The sequence below is a fragment of the Carlito syrichta genome, unplaced genomic scaffold, assembly GCF_000164805.1.
Source record: "Carlito syrichta isolate Samal-C Ts95f unplaced genomic scaffold, Tarsius_syrichta-2.0.1 Scaffold301643, whole genome shotgun sequence".
In the NCBI taxonomy this organism is placed as follows: domain Eukaryota; kingdom Metazoa; phylum Chordata; class Mammalia; order Primates; family Tarsiidae; genus Carlito; species Carlito syrichta.
This window is the reverse complement of record NW_007245739.1, coordinates 449,975-475,809: the sequence shown is the minus strand read 5'-3', so window position 1 is coordinate 475,809 and position 25,835 is coordinate 449,975. Positions and strand designations below refer to the sequence as shown.

At 35.9% G+C, this 25,835-nt stretch overlaps 1 protein-coding gene across 2 annotated transcripts in view; it reads right to left on the bottom strand.

Annotated features, from left to right (window-relative positions):
- Positions 1-25,835, bottom strand: part of LNPEP (leucyl and cystinyl aminopeptidase) — an 84,790-nt gene that overhangs the window by 44,283 nt on the left and 14,672 nt on the right. Inside the window, exons 1-2 of one of the 2 annotated variants that reach the window (XM_008055048.1) lie at positions 20,472-20,801; positions 816-1,656 (exon numbers count right to left, since the gene is read on the bottom strand). In XM_008055048.1, the coding sequence (XP_008053239.1) occupies positions 816-1,633 (818 nt within the window). In that variant the 5' untranslated portion in view covers positions 1,634-1,656; positions 20,472-20,801. Of the gene's footprint in view, positions 1-815; positions 1,657-20,471; positions 20,802-25,835 lie in introns of those variants that run through there. The other variant, XM_008055047.2, reaches the window with a different exon arrangement.

Sequence of the window (25,835 nt, the reverse complement as noted above, 5' to 3'; positions counted from 1 at the left end):
CCTGGCCAGCATCAGTAATTCACGCACAGCTTTACACAGTAGTATGAGAGAATGTTCCAACTGCATAAAGCAGATATAACAAGGACTCTGTATAGAAAAGAGGAGACAATAGTGCTACTTAAGAATAACCTGTATGCAGTGTATACTGTATCTCCCCAGAAATTCAAACTACATGCTAGGAATACTGTGACTAAAGTATACATATGGTCTAAGTAGGGAAATAATTTTGTTTCACTCCACCATTTTTTTTCTGAGCCTAAAAAAGTCTCTCCTATTGTTTTTTTTTTAAAAATCCCATCAGAAATCTAAAGTAGTCAGAGTTGTATTAAAAAAAAAAACTAGTAACGATTAAGGATACCAAAAATGATCAATATAAGCATACCACACTTCTTCACGCCCTCTTCCTCTATCTCACTAAGCACCTCCTAAAGTGCTGCACATTAGGAAAGTAGGTCTTAAAGAATAATTCTTAAATAGGTCTTAAAGAATAATTCTTCTTTCCTCTGCTTCCCACAGAGACTTCATGAGATGATGGAAAACTAGGTTCATCCTATAAAATATGACAAGATCAGGAAACTGAAGTTTATATAATTTTCATCCATTCCCTTCCACCAGCACATCCCTACCTCACTCCATGACATATGCTCAAGGCTTTGACTAAGAGAAATAGCATATTCTTCCAAATCACCATTCTACTATTTTATATAACTTCCTAAATTTAAAAAAAAATTACAGTTAATGTCTGTGATGTGAGTAAAGGGATCTACACTGCAGAAGATATCATAGAACCAGAATCATTGAAGTGGGCTACATACTTTTTCTCAGTACTTCCATCTGTGTAGGTGATGCCATAAAACCCATAGTAAGAACTGGATATATTTGACGAATACTCTATCTTCAGGGTATAATCGTGCCCTGCCAGAAGGACTTCAGGGGCAACAATGGCAATTTGTTCATGAAATGGATATTCCAAGATATCAACTTGTTTTTCTTGGCTTGAAACTGCTGACATAAAGGTCACTCTTGAAATATTATGGCCTGTGCTATGGAGAATGATATTCCACGTGGCCTGAAGAGCCTGAAGTGAAATTGTCACAGAACCCCTGAAAGTCATCGAGGTTAGGTTTGGGTGCAGGTTAAGTTCATAGCGCAGTGGGATAATGGCAGTGGGAAGCCTGATCTGTGCCCATGGAAACAACTTCCCATTTGTCGCAAGTGGCTGAATTAGTCCCATTGACTGGTTTTTTTTATGGCAGCCTTCTTTGGTAAAGGTACATCTGGGCAGTAGGTAAATCACCATGATTACAGAAATAGCAACCACAATGACAAAAGCACAGACCACCATGGTCCTTGTGGAGGGTACTGAACATGCCCCATCTGGGCTCTGCCGGTAGCCAGTTGCACTGTTCCGAAGGCCTGAGCTTCTGTTCATGAAGGACATGCCCAGCAGCTTTGCAGATGACTCATAATCCTCTTCGTCCTCGTCCATCTCGTGCTCACCAAGACCCCGTACCAGCAGTCGGGAACCCCGGGGCTCATACTCCACCTCATCAGGCTCTAGAGGATGTAAACAAGGCTCTTTGGCTAAATCCACCACATCTGGTTCTTCCTCAAACATGCTGTTTTCAATCATATTCCTGGGGAGCTGAAGCCGATCTAAAGAACCAAAACACAAGGACAAGGCACAGAGTTAAAAAAAAAAAAAAAAATCATAATAACACATCTTCTAGCTAGGCCACATTTAAACTAAGGTTTAAAAAAAATTAAATCACTAAGATTTATTTCCATTTTAGAGCTACTGAATTAAACAAGATGCTTATGTCATTCTTGAGGCATCCATTTATCAATAATAAATAAAAGTATACCACAATGATGACACAAGAAAACCAAAACAGGCTAGTGTTTAAAAAAAAAAAAAAGACAAGCGAGATTACATACTAATTTCCTTAACATACTCTTGCTCAAAACCTGGGACCCTGCGCTGAGCTTGAGAGAGGCCTGCATTGGCCTGCCTTGAATGTGTCAGTCTCTACAGGATGAGGAATCAATAGGATCAAAGTGATATGTCCACCTGCCGCCCATGCCCCTTCTATGGTCTGGGCACAAAGATCTCAGAATTACTGCCTAACAGAGCTCAAACCTGCCTCATTTGTGGGTCTCTCCTCTCTAGGGAGAAGTTCCATTCTCCCTAGGGCGTACCATCAACTGGTATGCCTATTTCTAGGATTGAGTGGTGGCTTTGCAACAGGATGGGTTATTGTTTCTCCCAGGAAAGGGATGTTTCTATTTCATAGCAAATGGGAAGCAACAAAGCATACAGAAAATTTCCATAAGTAAGAAACAATAAAAATAATAAGACCAAAAGACTATGAAAGTCAGATAAAGCTATAACTCAACCCATTTTCCCACACTTCCATAGCTTTCAGAGATACAACATATTCCTATCTATAACCCACACTACATGCCATGAGTGTTAGTGGACCTTGGTGAAGTAGAGGTGGGAGCTTTTACAAACTACAGTGAACTACACCTCCTGACTTAACAACCACCATTGAGAAAAAGGCTCAAAAGGTAGAAGGGTAGATTATCTAATCTCATATATCAATAATGCCTAGGATTAGGCTCTTCAATGTTCTTTATTGAAAATTCATAGAATTTTAGTTTTTCAATAATCTCAAAAGTTATCAAAAGGAAAACTCCGTTATCTTTTCCCTACAAGGCACTTTTTTTTGTTTGTTTGATTTAGGGTCTAACTCTGTCCTCCAGGCTCTAAAGTACAATGGCACCATCACAGTTCACTGCAGTCTTGACTTCCTGGGCTCAGGTAATCCTTCTGCCTCAGGCTTCCAAGTACCTGGGACTACAGGTATGCACCACCACGCCCAGTTTTTTTTATTTTTTGTAGAGTTGAGGTCTTATTTGTTGCCCAGGCTGATCTTAAATTCCTGAGCCCAAGCAATTCTCTTGCCTCAGCCTCCCAAAGTGTTGGGATTACAGACATGATTACACCTGGCCTGTACATACCATTTCTAAGTCTTATACCAACTCTTTAAAATGGCAAGTATTCTAACTATTTCAGACATGACAAAACAGAAAAACAAATGAATTGATTAATCTTCATAAGTCACACAGCTATTTAGTCACAAAACAAAAACTGGAGTCCAGGTCTAAAAATCTGATTCCAAATTTTAGGGCCTTTCATTATTATATTGCATCTCCCTACACAAACTAATCCAATAGAAGATGAGAGCTTATACTAAATTGTGTATTCTACACTTGGCAAAGAGGTTGCTAAGAGTACTATCTCACCATTAGCAGAGCAAAGCTTACATAAAACTACTTAATATCTAGCGTAACAGAAATGCTACGCTAAACAGTGGCAATACATAATACATAAAATGAAGTATTGATAAATATTAGGGCAAAATTGCCAGTTTTGCTCATGGAAGTGCCGCCAGTAGCCCAGCAAACTTTGCATTCCTCTGCAGCTAGTTGGAAAAGCAGACTCTTGAGTCCACTCCCTAAGTATGAATTTTACCAAAGCCTCAGGTGATTTACTTGCACATAAGTTTGAGAAGCACTGTCCAAAGCGTCCTCCAGGGTCAGATCCCAACCAGCACTACCAATGCTATTCCTGGGTGTGCTTGGGCCACCCCGCAACCACTCACTGTTTCGCACACAGGCCAGGCTGCTATTCCCTGCTATCTTACAAGTGTATTTTTTCCTCTGTTCCCTCTTCCCAAATGTCATCATTTCTGCTTCCTATCCCCGTCTACCTGGTGAACACCTGTTTTTCCAAATTCAGCTTAACTTGCTACAATATAAATTAAGAAAAGTTATCTTCTTTTTGTTTTCCCTTTTTCTCTTTCACTTTAAAAAATAAATTTTCTTTTGCTTTCCTATCATCCATTTCTGCTTTGGGGAGCATACAGATCACAATGAGGCTGCCTTTTCCTGCCTCTTCTTCAGCCTGGACTTTGTACAAGTTCTTTGAATAAAACTCTTAAACGTTTCCTAGGTGTGAGTTTAGCAAGATGCCATCTATCCATCTCCTGTGAAAGGTCCAGAAATGGAAGAAAGGATATAACATCCTGCTTTGGGGAATTTAATCTCCTAAGTTTCCGACAGTGCCACAACTTCTTGTGACAAAGTTTGTTTTGTTTTGATAGCTAATTGTGTTTGGGGGTCATGCACTTCATTAACAGAGCAAATGCTGTACTCAAAATTGCTTTTGAATTTCTTTTGAAATCTTCATGGTTAGAAATTTTCTGTGGTAGGTTTTTACTACCTGGCACTGTGCTGTAGATTAGTTGCTTAATTTTTTAAAAATTTTATTTTAAAATGTCTAAAAGGCCTTTGCTGACTTTTCCCCCCTCCTATGGGAAGGAAGACTATGCTGTCTCAGGCATTGCTCCTTGTGTTTTGTTCTTTATCAAATCCAATGTAGACAGCAATGGGTTCTGGGCAGTGTGGTTTTATTTAATAAATTTCTGAATGAACTAACTCTGGTTGGAATCTCAGCCTAACATTTAGAGCACTCCCATCCCCAAATCCCACCTTCTTAGAACTTTGTTGTTGTGTGCCATTTAAAGCCAAGGAGTATTCTACAGTTTCACCATTTAGCATCTCCCACTTGCACATTAATTTCAAATCTTCTGACAAGGGCTTAGTCAGATGTCTGCTGGATTGCAAATAAATTACTGTTATTATTTAACACCCAATCAGAACAATACCTATGCAGAATTTTAATATTTAAGAAATGGCACACAGCAACACAACATCTGCTATGTTTTACTATACATTAGACATATACTTTTTTTTGGTGTGTACAATCATATAAAGTTAAATATATCAAATAAGGGGAAATAACTTGTATTACAGGTAGTTCATGAATCACATTTCAAGCCTATTTAAGAAAATATTGGTTTGATTCTTAAGTCAGTACACTTTGATTTTAGCATTAAACTGTAATATACCACATGATTACCCCTTGCTCTAATGGGATTTATTCCTACTGAAAGAAGGGATCCTAAAGAAGCAGGGAATTTTCTAGAACCTCTTAGATACACATGTATAAGTTATCTATAAGCCAAAGCAAAAAGAAAATGTTTCAGTTTTCAATAACACAGGCCCATGTGGTTATAATCTAAGAGAACTGAAGACACTTTTCATCAGATGCTGTGAACCAGTGCTGCTCGATGTTCTTTGTGGACCAATGCCAATCTCCAAACTGTTTGCTACCCATCTGTGACAGGATATACACAGAAAATTAGTATTCAAAAACTTTTGTAACAATTTGACAGAGTAATTTTATGTCTGTTGAATTTAATAATGCTTAAAATGGAGCTTATGTTTTGCATGTCTTTTTTCATTTCATTTTTCTAATGATTAATTTTTTATATGCTACAAAGTGTATGCAACAGATTAAAAATTTTAAAACAGGCTGGGCACAGTGGCTCATGCCTGTAATCCCAGCACTTTGGGAGGCCAAGACAGGAGGACTGCTTGAATCCAGGAGTTCAAGACCAGTCTGGACAACATAGTGGGTGGGACCTTGTCTCCACACACACACACACACACACACACAAAAAAAAAACCCCAAAAATTAGCCAGGCATGGTGGCACATGACTGTAGTTCCAGCTACTCAGGAAACTGAGGTGGAAGGATTGCTTGAGTCCAGGAGGTTGAGGCTGTGGTGAGCTGCGATCATGCCACTGCACTCCAGCCCAAGTAAGACCCTGACTTAAAAGAGAGAGAGAGAGAGAATATGTGAACAGATCTCAGCAGAGTAATTGAGACTATAAAGAAGAACCAAATAAGATGGAGGGAAAGGAAATTCTGACTGAAGGTTCAATAACTAAAATGAAAAAGTCCCTAAATGAACATAATAACAGATCAGTGAGAGTAAAACAAACAGCCCATAAACTTGACAGCTCATTAGAAATTACCAGTTTGAGGCACAAAGAAACAAAGGCCTGAAGAAAAATGAACACGCATCAGAAACCTATGGGACAATATCAGATAGCCTAACATGTATGTAATAAGAGCCACATAGAAGAATGTGAAAGTGAGGCATAAAAACAATTTGAGGAAATAATAGTTAAAATGTTATTAAGTTTGAAGAAAAACACCATTTATCAGATTCAAAATGTTCAGTAAACCCCAAAGAGGATAAATTAAAAAAATAATAATTATCAAATGTAAGGCACATTATGGTCAAATGCGTGAAACCAAAGACAAAGAGAAAATCTTTTAAAGAGTGTGGGAACAACATGTTACATACAGAAGAACAATAATACAAAGAACACTAACTTCTCATCACAACAATGTGGGCCAAAAGATGATAGAACATTTTTAAGGGACTGGGGGGAAAAAAGTCAACTCAGAATTCCATATCCAGTGAAAATATTCTTCAAAAGCAAAGGTAAAATAAATATATTTTCAGATAAATTAAAGTTGACAGAATTCATTTCAAGCAGATGTACACTACAAGACATTATAAAGGAGATTCTTCAGAATGAAGGGAAATGATTCCATATGGAAACTCAGATCTTAAGTAAGGAAAAAAGAATGCTGGAAACAATACATAAGTGTTAAAAATAAAAGTATATATTCTTTATTCTTCTAATTTCCTTAAAAGACTAGCTTTAAAAACTATATGCTTAAAGCCAAAAATAACATTGTGAGGGGTTTATAACATACATAAAAATAAAAAATAGAACAAGAGCACAAAGAACACAGAAGTCGAGAAATGAAAATGGAAAGTGTCAAGTGAGAGGTATAAAATAGAAAGTAAGAAGGGTCATGTGTAAAATGTAAGTAGTATACATTTTACATATGTCAATTAGGTTAAGTTAGTTAATAGCATAGTTCAGATATTCTATGACCTTACTTATGTGTTGTCTACTTGTTCTATCAATAATGAAGAGAAAGGCAGAATCTCCAGCTGTGGTTGTAGATTTATCTATTTCTCTATTGAGTGATTTTATTAAGTTAAGGATATATATTTTTAGCCCTAGAGAAAAGATACCAAAAAAAATTTTTTTTAAGATGCATAGTTAAGAATCCAACAGAGAAAATAACATGAAATACTAAAAATTCCCAGTTAACCTCCAAAAAGTAAGAAATAGAGAAATAAAAACAAAAGAGGCAAATGAGATCATGGTCAAATGGCAGACCTAAACCTAGTCATGCATTAATTGTAAATGGATTAAACATTTCGGCTAAATAACAGAAACTGTCACACCAGGGGTGGAGGGGAGATCAAGAACCAGCTATATAGTGTCAATAAGAGACACATTTTACATGTAAAGACACAATAGGTTAAGAAAGTAGAAGCAAATTTTACAATGATAAAAGGAGAAATTCAGCAGGATAAGGTACCAATCTTAAATATGTACATACCTAATAATAGAGTTTCAAAATTCATAAAACAGAAAATCACAAAACTCAATAAAGAAATAGAAAAATTCACTGCCACAGCTGGAGACTTCACCTTTCTCTTCATTACTGATAGAACAAGTAGACAATAAGTAAGGTTTAGTAGATCTGAACTATACTATCAACTAATTTAACCTAGTTGACATTTATAGAACATTAAACCAAACAACTGCAGAATACATATGAAACATTCACCAAGATGGAATAAAATTTAAAAGTTACAATCAATTTTAAAAGATTGAAATGGTCTTTCTAGAGACTTTGTTCTCCAAACATAATGGAAACAATTTAAAAATTAATTAGTAAATCAGGCAGACAATCCCTAGAGATTTGGAAAATAAAAACGGAATTCTAAATAATCCATGGGTCAAAGAAGAAATCACAAGGAATTTAGAAAACATTTAAAATAACTAATAAAAATATAATATATCAAAACTTGAGATAAATTTATTGCTTTAAATACCTATATTAGAAATAAAATCAATAATGTAAAAGTTTCCACCCTAAGAAAATAGAAAAGATTTGTAAATTAAACCCAAGTAGAAGAAATAATAAAGAACAGAGCAGATATCAATGAAACAGAAAACAGATTAAACAATAGAAAATTACAGCAAAAAAAAAAAAAAAAAAATGCTGCTGGAGGACAGGAAAATCATGTTTGGGGCTCTAATTCATATTTTCCTAGAAATTGGTCTAAAAATCCACAAAATCAAGTCCTGGTGGGTCTCCAACACCAATTTTTCACTTCTTTGCAAAAGTCTAGTTAGGTAACTAAAGGGACAACCAGAACTGGGTCATGGGCTAGAGACAGAGATCCTCTTTGACAAGCCCAGCCGTCTGACATCTGTCCATCTTTCAAGAATATCTGGCAAACCCAAATCATTTAGTCAGTGATAATGCTAGTTATGCCCAAATTTAGAAAACACACATGTTTCCCACCTCCTCTCAAGTAAAAAGCTAGGGAAATTTTCTCTGTACATCCAAGTACCTAAAAGGAATTAAAGAGCTACCATCTAAAGGAACCACAGTCTCATCAAAAGTAAAAAAGCATTTTTGGGCGGTGCACACCTGTAATCCCAGCACTTTGGGAAGGTGACACAAGAGGATCACTTGAAGCCAAGAGTATGAAACATCTTGGGCAACATAGTAAGGCTTCATCCTTCCCCAACCCCCGCCACACACAGGCATTCTTAAGCATAAAACTACTTAACATCCACTTCTGTATTTGGATGGTTGCACTTTTTATTAAAAAGAAAAACATTTTAATTTTAAGTGCCCATTTAAAATTTTACCTGAGTATTTCTGAATATGAAAAAGAGGCCTTATTTCTAAGCATCTGACTTAAAAGTCTTACTTTATTTAAGGCAATTACAACTCTAAGGCTCATTCTGAAGAAATACAACCTTCCAGCAGTAGTTCAGGTTACAGCTATGTGCAACAAATCTCCACAGTGAGTACCTTTGTTCTGGATCTCTGAGATGCAATAGCCAAACCTATATATAAACTAACTAAATTAGTCCTTGGTTTTCAGCCATGCTTCCACATGTCCATAAGGCACACACAAGCATGCACAATGCCTCTCTGCCTATGAACAGTATATGAGACCACACACATGATAAAAACATCTTGGTTTCTCTTAGCCTGCATGGCTGCTGTAGCCACTTCCCTTCAAACCCTTATCTACATTCTCTTCACTGTCCTGGACCCACAGGCTTCTCTTTTCTCTCTCTTTACTGATGACACTAGTCCAGTATAATCTTTTCATATCCCTAGTTTCTTTCCCCCCTAAACATCAATCCAAATGAGAGTAGAACAATGTCTTACTCTGACCCATTCCCTTCCTCTCCCCAAAATAGTACACCATAAATATTAAGATGCACTGTTCCCTTAGGATAAAAAGGTTAAAACAACTCCAATAAAGAAATGTTTAAATGGGCCCTGAAAAAAGTAACCCAGTAAAATCTACACAGATATTATTATATTCACTATTTTCCCCACTGGACAATTAAAGAAAAGCAACGTGATTTATAGTAAACTTAATATTATCTAGTCATCCTCCCAACTCAGAGGATTATCCAGCACAGGCTTGCTTCTTGGTAGCCACTATACATAGAGTTTTGTTTATAATTAGACTGTGCAGTGTTAATTATGCTGGTTGCCCTGCCAATGTTCTACAGAGGCTACAGGGAGAGATCAAAACAATCATTCCAGGATTCTGAGTCACCTCACTCTCTCCACAGTACATACCAGTGGCAGCCTCTCAAACCTGGAAAAAGGAAATGGTACACACTACTTGCCTATATAGCCTTTCACATTTAGGAGGAAATACTCTGTTCCAAAACCTGCTCCATATCCACTTTTCTAGAATAATGGATACATTTTAAACCAGGAAAAGTCTTTTTATTACAGAACTATAGTTTGAAGGAAAGAAGGTTTAGAAAAATTTCCAGGTTTGGTGTATTCTATAGAGAAGATAATTTCTGTATAAGTAAACTGCAAAATTTTGCTTCTTCATACATGAATAATTCTTCAATGAAGAAGTTCTCATTCATTGTTGTATTCCTGGTTCCTAGCAGGGGAGAAATCTGCAATAAATGTTGCAATGAAGCAATATAGTAATCCAACACATTAATATGAAATATTAATTAATGAAAATTACCTTCATGTCCATGCATAAACTCTTCAATAGCTGCACCCAGGTTTACTGAAGGTTTATAAGAATTCTTATGTGAGATATAAAGTTAACAAGGTCCTCCTAACACCTGCTGCAGGACTGGCTCTTAAATCAGCAGGGCTTAGTTGTACTTCAGTGATTCTGGACTCTGAATACTGGGTTTCATTTCTACTAGACACTAACTCTTAAGATTACTTGCTGCATTTCCTTTTCTGTTCTCAAACCTGGTGTATAATTTAAATCAATTATGGTTTAGGAGGTATAAAATATAGTGAAGGAAAGCCTGGGGATTCTAGTCCTGGCTCTATCACTTAGTGTATGTTGGAACTTCAGTAAAATGAGGTTAATAAATGTTTGTCTACTTAGATTATCAGAGGGGTCAAATAATGGCAAGTGGGTCACAATACTTTGCAAGTGATGAAGTGCTATACTAATAAAAACTTCAATACTGTTACATTAAATAACTAGGATAGGAGCTTCAAAATCATAGGCAAATAAACATATTCTTTACTTTTCAGCCAAGCATAGTAGTACTTCTCTCAGCTATCCATTAATATAATTTCCTCTCTCACCCCTTTAACTATAAAAAATGTTTAAAAGACATTGACGGTACAGATCAGTATATACATTTATTAAATATGAAGAATCCAGAAACCTCATTTTGCCTTCGGTCCCATAAATACCAAATAATGAAGATAAGTAACAACTCTGGCCTCTTGGTGTCTTTTAGCATCAGCAATCTTCAGACAAAGCCTCAGGCATTATGGAACTTTACACATTATTATCTGTTTCATAGAGAATTTGATACACAGGTTTTACATTTTAAGACATCTGGTTTCCAAGACGTCTGTCAGATGGCTGCCTTGGTATAAAGACACTACAACTGCTCCCAAAACATCCCTAAGGTTTAAGTGTATCTAAAGGTCATGTTCATTTGCTACATTGCATTTACACAATGAAACACAAATATTCATGACAGCTACAGTTTAAGAAGTTTAAATTTAAGTAATACTCAACTTTTCTGGTCGAAATAAACTAAAGGACAGCATTACATAGACATCAAATACAGTTTACTGAACTAAAAGACTCAGTTGGTAAATTTTCTACCATCTACAAATTCTATGCTGCATTGTATCTACTAAGCCTAATCAAGCAGCTATTTTCTGTGCAGTTCTGTAGTCCTAAGAGCAAAAGTCAACATCCCAATGCTAGAGACAAGAAGCAAAAAAGATAAAAACTACTTGCTAGTTTAATTTTGCAGCTATGAAGCACATTACTTCAAATATCTGTCAAGGAAAACATTTAAGATGAAAAAGAAGAATTCTACTAGAGAATGCCAATGATCAAGGAGAGTATCAAACAGAAATAAGAACTATAGCAACATAAAGAATGCTTCAAAGATGCAAAATTTAATGTAAAGTATCAGGGCAAAGAACAAATAACTATAGTGTGAATTGTAATACAAGAATTTTTCAAAAATGAGGATGAAATCATTGCCTTCTATAAGGAAGGAAAAATTCTATCTCAATAAACAAGGCAGAAGTTCCAGAATACCAGCATAGTGTTTGCTATTAAGCCATATCCACTTAACAAACTTCCAAATTACCCAGTGTTCTCCATCACCTCTGTTAGACATTTTCTGGTGCTAAGTGCCCAATGAATGCTTACAACTAAAGGGTTACTCTTTTTATGGTTCAAGCATTTATGACCCCACCAGAAGCACTGTATTTTCACCAAGAATTGTTGTTTGTTCTCAAATCAGTTTATGCTACTTAAAAGTACAATTGTGGCTATAGTATAAATATTGCATTAAATTTAAAAATATAAAAAAGAAAAACTGTTTCATGAAAACTCACTAATGTACCAGAAAGACCCTACAAAGGTGAGTACCCAAAATAACACTTAGCCAAATTAGGTATGAGCATGGAAAAAAACATAACAGATGGGTAGTGCAGGGAGAGAAAGAAGCATTCTAGAAGGATTTTTGCACCCAGTCTTCAAAATGTCTATGTTCTCAATCTACTTAAAAAAATAAAAAAGGAGCTAGAAATTATAGATTACATCATGGGCATGAAATATTACATGCAAGAAGAAGGATGAAGAACTCTAATTAGTGGACACATGCAATATAAAAGCTTTGGTCACTAAGACAATATAAGTTATAGTCACCTACTATTGTACTATCAAGCACTAGTTCTTATACCTTCTATCTAACTGTATTTTTTGTACTCATTAGCAATATAATTGTTAGGTCAAATGTGGTGGCTCACTTCTGTAATCCCAGCACTTTGGGAAGCTGAGGTAAGAGGATTGTTTGAGCCCAGGAGTTCAAGATCAGCCTGGCAACACACTGAGATCATGTCTCTATAATAAAAAATTAGTCAGGTGTGATGGGGTACAACTGCAGTCCCCACAATTTGGGAGGCTGAAGTGGAAGGACAGCCTGAGTCCAGGAGGTTGAGGCAGCAGCGAGCTAAAATGGCACCTTTGCACTCCATCTGGAGTGAAAGAGCAATATCCTGTCTCAAATAAATAAATAAAATAAATGTAAACACACACACACACACATAATTGTATGTAATTGTGTACTTCAAAATAGCTAGGAGAATTGGAATGCTCTCAACATAAAGAAAAATAAATACATGAGGTCATGAATATCCCAATTACCTTTACTTGATCATTACACATTGTACATATATCAAAATATCACATGTACCCCCAAAATATGTTCAACTATTATCAGTAAAAAAAGAAACAATTGCAAAACCAGAAAAAAATAAACATTAGCAGCTAAGTTTACATATTTTGATTTACAAATGAAATGCTAAATATATTTTTCTTTATGGTTTCTATTTTTTTTAAATTTATTTTAAAGAAGTGGGGTATATAAGTCAGGATTAGGTAAACAAATGGTCATTGTACAGGTAAAGCATGGGCCTGACTTTGGTCCCAGTTCGCCTGGTTTGAGATCACATACACTTATTGATAAAGTGTGCCCTCACCTCCCTGGCAGTGTTCTGCTGCTGCCAATCCTTTTCTTATAGTATTATGATAATTGTTCAGGTTTCCTTACGAGTGAGAACATTTGGTACTCAATTCTTGGTTTCTGTGATAGATACTGAGTATCACAGATCCTAAATTCATCCAAGTTGCTGTGAAGTTCATAATTTTGTCCTTCTTTATGGCTGTACAATATTCCATCATGTATATGTACCACATTTTAAAAATCTAGTCTACCTTCGATGGGCAGCACTGTTGGTTCCAAGTTTCGCTATTGTGAATAGTGCTGCAATAAACATGCATGTACAGGTATCTTTTTTTATAGAATGATTTGAGTTCCTCCGGGTATATTCCCAGAATGGGGATTGCTGGGTTATATAAGAGTTCAATTTTTAGATCTTTTAGTAATTGCCACATTGTTTTCCATAGAGGTTGTACTAGTTTACACTCCCACCAGCAGTGTAGAAGTGTTCTTTTTCCCCTGCATCCTTTCCAGCATCTGTTGTTTTTTGAGTTATTGACGATAGCCATCCTGACTGGAGTTGTGTAGTATCTCACTGTGGCTTTCATTTGCATTTCTTTGATGATTAGTGAGGGTGAGTATTTTTTCATGTATCCGCTGGCTGCTCGTATGTCGCCTTTTGAGAAGTGTCATCCATATTTTTTACTCACTTTTTAATACGACTGTTTGTTTTTTCTTTTTGGCATGTTTGAGTTCCTTGTAGATTCTAGATGTTAGGTCTTTGTCAGTTATACAGTTGGCAAATATTTTTTCCCAGTCTGTGGGCTGTCTCCCTGCTCTCCTGATGGATCCTTTTGCTTTGTGGAAGCTTTTCAGTTTGATGAGGTCCTACTTATCTATCTTTGCTCTTAAGGCATGAGCATTAGGGGTTTTGATCAGGAATTGGTTTCAATTTCCCTAAAGGTTTAGGTCTTTGATCCATTTAGTGTTGATTTTTGTGTTTGGTGATAAGCAGGGGTCTTGTTTTAATCTTCTGCATGTGGTCAGTCAGTTTTCCCAGCATACTGAATAAGTTCTCCTCTCCCCAGTAGTTATTAGTGGGGGCTTTGTCAAAGATGAGTTGGTTGATAAATTGAGGTTTTGCTTCCAGAATCTCTATCCTGTTCCATTGGTCTATATGCTTGTTCTCGTACCAATACCAGGCTGTTTTGATTATCGTAGCCTTATGGTAAAGTTTGACATCTGGAAGTGTGATACCTCCTGCTTCATTTCTTTTGCTGAGGATTGCTTTGCCTATTCGTGATTGTTTACTTTTCCATATGAATTTCCGTATTGTCATTTCCAGGTCTGAGAAGAATGATGTTGGTAATTTAATGGGTATTGCATTAAATCTGTAGATACCCTTGGGTAGGACGAACATCTTAAAAATGTTAATTATTCCAATCCGTGAGCATGAAATGTTTTTCCATTTGCTTGTCATCTTTGATTTCTTTGACCTGTGTTTTGTAATTTTTGTTGTAGAAGTCTTTCACTTCTCTGGTTAGGAAGACGCTGAAGTATTTTTTTTTTTATCATTGTTGCTGTTGTGAATGGGATTGTGCTCTTTTTTGGTTCTCTGCCTGCTTGTTGTTGGTATATAAGAATGTGACAGTCTTTTGCACATTGATTTTGTACCCTGACACTTTGCCAAAGTCCTTTATCAGTGCAAGAAGGTTTTGACAGATTATCCTGGATTTTCAAAGGACAGAATCATATTGTCAGCAAAGAGGGATAACTTGACTTCCTCTTTTCCTCTTGGATACCCCTGATTTCCTTCTCTTGTCTGGTTGCTCTAGCTAGGCCTCCCAACACTATGTTGAACAGGAGGGCTGAAAGTGGGCAGCCTTGTCTTATTCCGGTTTTCAGGGGAGATGCTCTCAATTTTTGTTCACTTAGTAATATGTTGTTTGTGGGTTTATCAGAGATGGTTCTTACCATTTTGAGGTATGTTTCTATTTTAAACTAGCTTTTAGAAATTTCCCTTTAACTTGATCTCAAACACAATGAACCCAGCTCTGCAAAGTTATACTCACTTATAAGTTTAAACCAGAGATATCATAGAATCATGTCTCATCAATAGACATCAAAGTCTAAAATATGTCCTTTGACCCAGTAATTCCACAAGAGAAACGTATCCTAAGAGTAACTGCACAGAGAGATATATACAAGAATGTTTATAGCAGTGTTACTTACATAGCAAAAAAGGGAAACAAATGTTTAACAAGGGATAAGTATATCCATAACCAATAAAATATCTTACAGACATAAAATTATTTATATCTATTTTAAACACAAAAGTATTCATAATACAGTATTAAAGAGAGAATACATATTCATCCAGTAGTATAAACTGAAAATAAAAGGTCATTTCTGAGTGGTAGAATTATAGGCATGTTGCTTTGTTTTTATAATAAATATTTTCTTCTTTTTATATATAAAAATAGAAATAAGTCTCTCAAACATGTATAGACCATGTTTTAATCTGTCAAAATGTAAAGTTCATAAGTTAGTGAAAACCTATCAACACTGTTAGGGTGTTTTAGAAATGGCTCCGGGCAGTGACATTAGGAGACCTTGATACCAGCATAGAGTTTGTTATTAAAAGCCAGACACAGAAAGACAAATACCATGTGATCTCACTTAAATATGGAACCACAGAAGCAGAGAGTATACTAGTATTTACCAGATAGATATCAGAGACCAGAGACCAGGGAAGGAAGGATGGGGAGAGGTTGGTCAACTGGCACAAAGTTACATTTAGACAGGAGGAACAAATTCTAGTATTCTAACACACAATAGAGTGGCCATGGTTGACAGTTAAATACTGTATATTACAAAATAGCTAGAAAAGAGAATTTTGAGTGTTCTCACCCAAAGAAATGATAAATGCATGAGATGAAGATACACTAACTACCCTTGATTGGATCATTATACAACACAGATACATATCAAAACATGAAACTGAACCCCATAAATATGTACAATTACAATGTACCAATTTTAAAAATTAATAAATATAAAAAATTAAAGAATTTGTTACTAATTTTCCATGGGCTCTTCTATTAAGAGGCATAGTCTACACCTCCTCTCCTTGAATCTGGCTTTGTAATGTGTTTTATCAATGGAATACAGTGGAAACGACAGTAGAATTTCCAATCCTAGACTTTGAGAGTCCTTGTAGCTGTCACTATTTCTCTTTTACTGCCCTTGAGAGCCCCATGAGAAGAAATCTAAGCCAGCCTTCTTGTGAATAAGAAGCCACATGGAAAGATAAGCCCAGATAACAGACAGGCCAACTGCCAGATTCAAATGAACCTATCTCAGGCCATCCAGCTCCAAGTCAAGAGGCCAGATGATGGCTGCAACAAAAGTGACATCAGGCAAGATCAGCAGAAGATACACCCAGCTGAGCCCAGTCCAAATTGTTGAGCTATAGCATCATGAGCAAATGAATGGTTATTGCTTTAAGCCATTAAGTTTTTTGATGTGTTATACAGCAATAGATGATGAATTTATTCATCATTCACACAGTATCACTATTAATATTTTGATGTACTATTCTTATAGACTAATTTGTTCCCTAAGACAAAATTGAGATTCTACTGTATATACTAGACTATGAGTCTGTGGTATGTTTGAAATAGGAACACATGGCAGGGCCTCATGGTTACTTCAAATTTCCACTCAGAAATATAAAAAGAGAATGGAACATCTTGTACCCAGAACATTTTCATTCTGTATCCTTTACATAAAAACTCCTCTGTGCAGTTGTGGACTTTTTCTCCTAAGTCCAAGGACCTTCATGTACATGATTTCATAGTTTCTCACTCTCTCACCAATAGATGTGAGGAAGCTCTGCCTAGGATCCTAGCACAGGAAAAGGTTAGACATTGAAAAAAGTAAAACCAAGTTCATCAACATTACCACCACCAATAATGATGATGACAAAAACCAACGTTCACTGAGAGCTTTACCATATGATAACACTAGGCTGAGCAATAGAGAGATAGCACAATAGGGTAGTTAAAAATGTCTCTGGAACAAGCCTGCTCTGCCATTTCCTGTGTAACCTTGAGCAAGTTATTTCATCTTTCCAAACTCGGTTTGCTTATTTTTAAAATGGAAATAATAATAGTACCTATCTCACTGAGTTATGAGAATTAAATGATATGTGTAAAAACATTTAGAACACAGTCTAGCACACAATTATTTGCTCAATAATTATTAGCTCTCTATATTATTAATCAGCATTTTATATGTGTCATCTCATTTAATCCTCATAACGTTTTACAGAAGAAGAAGTGAGAGTCAGGGAGGTTAAATAGCTTGCTAGTAAGTTACACGGTCAAGTTCCAAACCCATATTTTTTGACTGAAGTAACTTTAAACCCTTTAATGCTATGTGACATGACTTTGAGTTAAATAGCCCAGGAAAGTCAAACGAGGTCTCAAGTGCCAGGGGAATGTTTCATGTCCACACAGCCTCTAGAGCAGGCTGATGTGTTCACAGATCCACCTCTACACCAGAGCTAAAGAGCTGTATGGAGGTTTAGGATAGCCCCAACCACACTAGAGATTAATGCAGCTACAACAATGTGTCACACGCTGACACTGTGGTTTCCACAACTCTCTCAGCCAAGCACTTCATGGGTATTAAAAAAAATGTTTGTTGATATCCTAACTAAATTCACTGTAGTACTACTCCATTAAGTTGAACTGTCTCCTTCTCTCATTAAGATTATGAATTATCCAAATATACTGTCTGTATGCACTGGTTCTGCATCGGTAGATTTAACCAACTGCAAATCAAAAGTATTTGGAAAAAAATTTTAAAATTACAATACAAAAATGAAAATAATACAAATTAAAACAATACAGTATACATAACTCATAGCATTTACATTTTATTAGATATTAAAAGTAATCTAGAAATAATTTCAAGTAGACGGGGGATGTAAGTAGGTTATATGCAAATACATACCCTGCCACTTTATATCAGGGATTAAGCACTGGTAGATGTTGGTATGAGGGTGGGGGTCTTGGAACCAATCCCCCCAGAAAACCAAGGGATTAATGTACAGCACAGTGCCCATTCTACTGAAACTTTATGTTTTCTATTTTTAAAAGAACCAGGAACTTTTTTAGAGATTCTCTAATCTTATAATATTTATAAATAAAACAATTAACTTTTGTCTAAATATATTCAGCTAGTTAGTAAGATTGACAGTAACCAAGGAGATTTCTTTTTTTACTTTTTAAATTTTAAGTTTTCTACAGGAAAATGGAAGTGAAACGATCAGTGAGTTTAACCCACAGAACTGCTCAGTTAAGTTTAGTTCTACCCAAATTCAGCTTGGTGATTTTGAAAACAACCACTTTCCCAGGCTTACAGGAAATGGTTAAGCAACCTCAGATAAGTCACTTGTGTTTTTGCACAGTAGACAGTTTTTTTTAGTCGTTTTCAAATAATAGAACATCATAAAGTTACCCAAACATTCATCAACTGAAGCAAGTCTATAAGATGCTACAAGTTATTACTGTTTTCCAGATATTCTTTCTCCTTTAAAAAATACAAAGAAAACAACTTTTTAAAAGAGTTTTTACATTTTATAATAAAATGAATTCTCAAGAATAAAAATCACTGCATAGTATAGACAAGCTGATGGTTTAGGACTGAGCAACATGGTTTCATCTTGATCTCAGACAAAATACAGAGCAAACATGATTGGGGAAAAACTTATACTTTTAGAGAAGTTTCTTATGTTGACCTATACTTGTTTTTTTTAGAGAAACATCTATCTGTTCTCTTTTTTCCCTGTAGTAATAGCTGATTCCTAGAACAGTGAAATGTAGTATTTATGATGAGACTCTATATAGTTTCTAATATAAAAGTTTTCTGTCAGCCGGGCTCGGTGGCTCAGCCTGTAATCCCGTGCTTTGGGAGGCTGAGGTGAGTGGATTGCTTGAGCCCATGGGTTCGAGACCCATCTAGGCAACTTGGCAAGACCTCATCTCTACAATAAATCAAAAAGCTGGCAGGGTGTGGTAGCGTACACCTGTAGTTCCAGCTACTTGGAAGGCTGAGGTGGAAGGATCGCTGGAGCCCAGCAGGTCGAGGCTGCCGTGGCCGGGATCGGCCATTGCACTCCAGTCTGGGCCACGGAGTGAGACTCCAACTCAAAAAAAAAAAAAAAAAGTTTTCTGTCCATGATGAAACCTTATCTACTAATTCTTAAAATTTATTTTTTGATACAAATGTTTATAACACATTTTACTATGTTCCTGTCTTCTTACAAACAATAATCTGAACATCTGTCAACATAAAAGGAAAAAGATCAATGACTGCTCTGTTACTTGTTGGGACACAGAACTCAGTGTCCTGGCTGATAAGGTACGTATACAGGGAATAGCACTCCCCAACTCACACCCCAGAATTTGGTCAATTTGCTTAAAATGCATTTGAATAAACAACTGAAGGTTTATAGCAAATCACATTGCATGTAATTTTTTTAAAGTTTATTAAAAATGTGTTGAAAGATACATATTTATTACTATTCTTAATATTAGAGTCATGTATAAGACTTATAATTTGTAAGAAACAAGGTATTCTCATGATCAAAAATTTTAGATCCTCTCAGGTTCAGAAAATTCCTAAATACTCAATTTTGTTCAGATATAGAGAATGTGCTGCAGAACTGTGGCTTTTAACTAAATCAGATTTTTAAAATATAAAATTAGAACCATATTAAAACAATATGTACTGAAGTATCTTTAAAAGTTGTCAAGAAAAATAATTCTGTCTAATATAAATAAACTTCATCAAAAGTTAAAATAAAGATGATTCCAGCAAATTATAAAATTAGATAAACATAATGACATGGCTATTTGTATAAATTGACCAAAGATCAAATTTTGGCATATCATGAGCCATGTCAAAATAATCTCACTCTCATCTCTTCCTCAATTCTACCCACAGAACACCACAACAAAATACAGAGATAATTAAATAAATGGCAAGTTAATTAGAAATTTCAGAAAAACACAATCAATCTTATAGAAACTGTTCAGGAATACAACAACATTACTTCTACATACAGTAGCCACTCATCTATTTCACCAGCTCACCATATTAATCACTACTCTCCATACCCTCTATAAATAAGATTGATAAGATAAACAGAATAATACCCCTCCCCAATCCCCAGGCAAAAAAATGTCATGTCCTAATCCCTAGGGACCTGGTTAAAGGACCTTGAGATGGGTGAAATTATCCAGGAGAGCCCAATGAAATCACAGAGATCTTTAAAAGGCAGAAGAAGAGATCAGAATGAAGTAACGAAAAAGGAGTTAACTTGCCCTTGGTAGCTTTGAAGATGAAAGAACAGGGCCAGAAACCAAGGAATGTGGGTGACCTCTAGAAAGTGAAAAAGTAGAAGAAATGGATCCAACCCAGGGCCTACTGAAAGAACACACAGCCCTGCCAACTTGATTTTAGCTCAGTGAGACCCATTCAAGCTTCTAACCTACAGAACTGTAAGATAACATATTAGTGTTGTATTGCTTGTTGAAGTTTGTGATAATTTGTTATAGTAGCAATAGAAAACAAATGCAATTGGTACTCACAGCATGCCCAACATTCATGGCTGGTTGGCTCCTCTCCAACACTCCAGTAGAGTTGGAGTTGGGGGCTTAACCAAGGTTAACGTTTCTAGTTATACTTAGTATAGCTACTAAGTAAACAAAACAATGAAGAATGTAATTTTCAGACAATTAGCTGTAACCTTAGGAAAAAATAAAGGCAAACAACTAAAACTGTTGATGAATTAAGTCTGAGACAACCCCAAAAGACTGGGGGAAAAACAGTCTAAACAAATTTTGCTCTTAGATTATTTCACAGATGTTCACATTTCCACTTCACTTTATGGTGGATTATGGAGTCAAAACTTGCTGAATCAATCCACATGTGGTAAGTTTCTGCTTTAATTTTGTTCTTTTCTCCACTTTTCCTTAAGGGCAGGCTTCAGGCACAGAGTGGTGTGGCAATGCCAATAGCTAAAATTCCAGTGACTTCCAGATTTCTATCCAGAGAAGTCTTAGTAGTTCCTGCAGGCTACACAGTGTAGAAGGAATGCCAGAGGGAGGAGAGAATATGTACAGAACAGACCAAAAACCAAATGGCTAAGTGTATTCATTTCTACTGCTGCTGTAACAAGTTACTAAAACTTGGTAGCTAAAACAACACAATTATCTCACAATTCTGGAGGTCAGAAGTCCAAAATGGGTCTCAATAGGCTAAGATCAAGGTATCAACAGTATTATACTCCTTCTGGAAGCTCTGAGGAGAATCCATTTCTTGTCTTTTCCAGCTTCTAGAAACTGCATTCCTTAGCATTGGCCCCTCTTTCATCCCCAAAGCCAGCAATGGCCAGTTGTGTCTTTTTCACACTTGTCTCTTTGATATTGACTTTTCTACCCTCCTCCTCCAGTTTTAAGGACCCTTATGATTACATTGGGCCCACATAGATAGTTCAGGATAATCTCTTTATTTTCAGATCAACTGATAGCAACCTTAACTCTAGCTACAATCTTAATTCCTCTTTACCATGTAACCTGAAATATGTCCAAGCTCTAGGGATGAGGACATGGACATCTTTGGGGACCATTGTTCTGCCCACCATGCAAAGACTAGAAAAACTGAATTAACTTTGGAACTACTGTCCACAGATGGTGAAATAGAACTCAGGATCTGAACCTGAGCAGAGTGACTACCTGCTAAAACAAAAAGATCAACAACCTCAGAAAATAAAAAAGTCTATACATTATAACATTCACATTGTCCAGGATACAATCCAAAACTCTTGGACATACAAAGGACCAAGAAAATGTAAACAATGTTCGGTGAAAAAGACAATAAACAGATGATGGAATTATCATATACTTTAAAACTGTTATTATAGTTATGCGCCATGATGAAAAGAGCATATTGAAATAAATGAGAAAGTAAAAATTATCAGCAGAGAAATAGAAACTACAAAAAAAAATTTTACTGAAAAAAAACTCTGAAGTAAAAAATTCACTGAGCAGTCTCAAGAGCAGAATGGTGATGATAAGAAAAGTAACTGAACTTAAAAATACCCAGAAATTATTTGATTTGAAGAACACAGATAAAAGGAAGATTGAAGAAAAAATGAGCAGTGTCTCAGGGACCTATAGGACAATATTCAAGGGACTAAAACATATGCAGCTGGAGACCTACAATGGCAGGAGAAAAATATTGGGGCTGAAAAGTTACCTGAAGAAACAATAGTCCCAAACTTCATAAATTTGGCAAAAGACAGACATTTACAGATTAAAGAAGCTCAATGATACAATAAAGAATAAATCACAGAAAACCAAACCAAGACATAAATAATCAAACTGCTACAAAGCAAAAGTAAAGAAAAACTCAGAGCCAGCTAGGAAAAAAACCCCAACATATTACATATGTAGGATGACAACGCAAATGATGATGGATTTCTTAATAGAAAACTATGCCAACTAGAAAACGATGAAGCAACGCCTTTAGTGTTAGAGAGAGAAATACTATATATATTTGTGTAACATATCGTATGCGTCTATCTTTTTTTTTTTATTTTTTTGAGTTGGAGTCTCACTCTGTCGCCCAGACTGGAGTGCAGTGGCCACTCCCGGCCACAGCAGCCTTGACCTGCTGGGCTCCGGCGATCCTTCCGCCTCAGCCTTCCAAGTAGCCGGAATTACAGGCATGTGCTACCACGCCCGGCTGATTTTTTGATTTATTGTAGAGATGAGGTCTCGCTGCCCAGGTGGGTCTCGAACCCGCGGGGTCAGGCAATCCACTCACCTCAGCCTCCCAAAGGCGCAGAATTACAGGCTGAGCCACCGAGCCTGGCTGCGTCTATCTTTATATAAATATGTATCCAAATATATGAAGTATTCTTACCACTCAATAAGATGACAAATAATCCAATGTAATAGAATGGGCAAAAGATTAATCCAATTTAAAAGAATGGGCAAAAGATTTGAACAGTCATTTCATAAGAGAAGGTGAAAAATATCCACACATACAAATATATTCAACATCATTATTCATCAGAGAAATACAAATTAAAACCACACTGAGATATCACTATACACCTACTGGATTAGCTAAAATTAAAAAGCTTAACCATGTCAGATAAATAAGCTCTCTCATATGCTGCTGATGGAAATGTGCAATGATACAACCAGTTTGGAAGATAGTTTGGCAGTTTCTTACAAAGTTAAAAAATACAGCTACCAGATAACCCAACCAATTGACTCCTAGGTATTTACCCCAGAGAAATAAAAACAAATGTCCACACAAAGACTTGTACTAGACTGCTCACAGCAGCTTTATTTATAATAATCCCAACCTGGAAACAAATGTCCATCACGCAGTGACTAGATAAATTATGGTAAACTTATACAATAGAATATTATGCAGCAACTTCTTAAAAATAAACCATTATGCTAAGTCAAAGAAGCCAGGCCAAAAAAGAGCACTGCATAGTTCCATTTATATAAAATCTATATAATTAATTTACACAAAATTATAGAAAATTCAAACTTATTTATAATGACAGAAAGCAAAGCAGTGGTCACCAAGAAATGGGTATGGAGAGAGGGATGGTTTGTAAGAGTTACCCTTTGATTTTAAGTTTAAAAAATATAATACTAAGAATTGAATATACAAGTCTTCAGTACTCTGATTTTAATTACACAAAGGCCAATTGGAGAGGTGTATTCATTTGAACAAGTATTGCATACTCACATACCTGATTCCAGGTCTTTGTTCCACAGCTACTTTTAGTCTGCTCACACAAAGGGGCCACACAAGGTTTTCTGTGTAAAAGTATTTCTGACATTTATTATGCGGACCTAATGAGTGAAGTGCTAATTTTCCACTGTGAATAAGGATTTCAAGGTATTCTGAATGAATGGGTTAGTATACCACCTACTTTTATAGAACACTAACTCCATCAGCTGAACTTACATGTGTATTTCAGATGTCCATGTTTACACTTGATCACAGTTTTCCATAAGGCTTATTGTGAAAGGAGAGGAAAGGAAGACAGTTTTAGTACTGTTATTAATAACTTAAGCTTGGAACTTTATGGTTTCAATTATCTCTATTTTCTCATGCCATAACACGACTAACATCTACAGAGAGCCTGAAAGCCACTGACAACTCTGCTGAGGACAGGTTAATACAGGATATACATCAGCAACAATTTTATTTATTCTGCAATGTACACAGTAGTCAAAGGCTTAACAGATATTTTTAATTATCTGGTGAGCATTCCTTAACCTCAAGGATAAAAACAAACATAAATTAAGCACTATAAAAACAATTTTTAAAAACCCAGCAACTCAAAGCAGTATAAAAAAAGCAAACATAAATTGACTGGTTAGAAATTGTTACAGGTTCAGAATCAGAAATAACTTTTGCATTATGACACATAAGCATTTTTTATACTAACCTCTGTCAACACATCTCGAATAAAAAATAAAACATGAAATAGCTTACATAACTAAGACATAGATCTAGATTGCTTCTTAGAAATTAATATTTTACTTAAAAAACAAAATACCAAAATACAAATGAAAAAAAGAAAACTTTGATGCCACAGCAAAGAGACACATGAAGATACTGGAAATGAGAGAACTACACATTTCTATATACAGTAACATACTATTTGGCTACATATTATGTTTCATATAAGGGAAGCCAACATTCAGGGAGTGAATGTCCTTTTCCAACTTTGTATTCTATGGGATAGACTGGACTTTAAAAGGCCTCATATGTCTGTGTGGAGACTTGTGGAGGGAGGTAGGGTGGAGGTAGCAGTTGTTACTGAAAAAACAATTAGTAGTTCAGATTTAAGTAAGTCTCAGGTGCTAATCAAACTCCTCTACTAAATTGCTCTAAGACAAGGATGGGATAAAGATCTCTAACCATTTTGTGATTAGACCTGTCTCTCTCTATATACCTTACTAGAATTTAAAACTAACAATATGCCAATCAGGAATATAACGGTCATGCTTTCTTTTATAAAACCTGGTATGTATGGAGAACACCTAGATAAAAATCCATGTGTAGCTCACTGGAAGTACCCTCCATTCCCCACTACCAACCACTTGAAAATTATATTATAGCTACCTAATGATAGATTAACCATCTGTCTAGGTAAAATCAAACCCCACAGGCTGGTCCCAGCTGACTTGGTTAGGCTCAGGGCAAAGCTTGGAAAAATAGAGCAATCCCAGTCATTCATGACCCCAAAAAGTCCAGAAAAAAGAGGGCTGATTCTAGTCCTCCTTAAAGTCTAGATCATTCTAAGGCAAGGCAGGTATGGAACAAATGAGTTTTGTATCATCCTGGATCCCTGGGTCCATAAATCAAGACAAGTAGAAAAATAAATAAATAATTGAACTTAGCAAAGTCAGTCCTTAATTTGTTAAAATTAAGATAAGTCTAAGAAATCACTAAAGGGCCGAGAAGTTAAATGATATATCTCTATTACATATGTGTTAAGGGCTGGCATGTTGGAAAGTGGACAGCTTGTTGAACACCTCTCAGAAACAAACAGAAAACAGGGATTTAAAAATCATTTTTTAAGATAACTAAGCAGTTAAAACAAACAAACAAAATTGTGTCTCTCTACTTTAGAACCATCAACC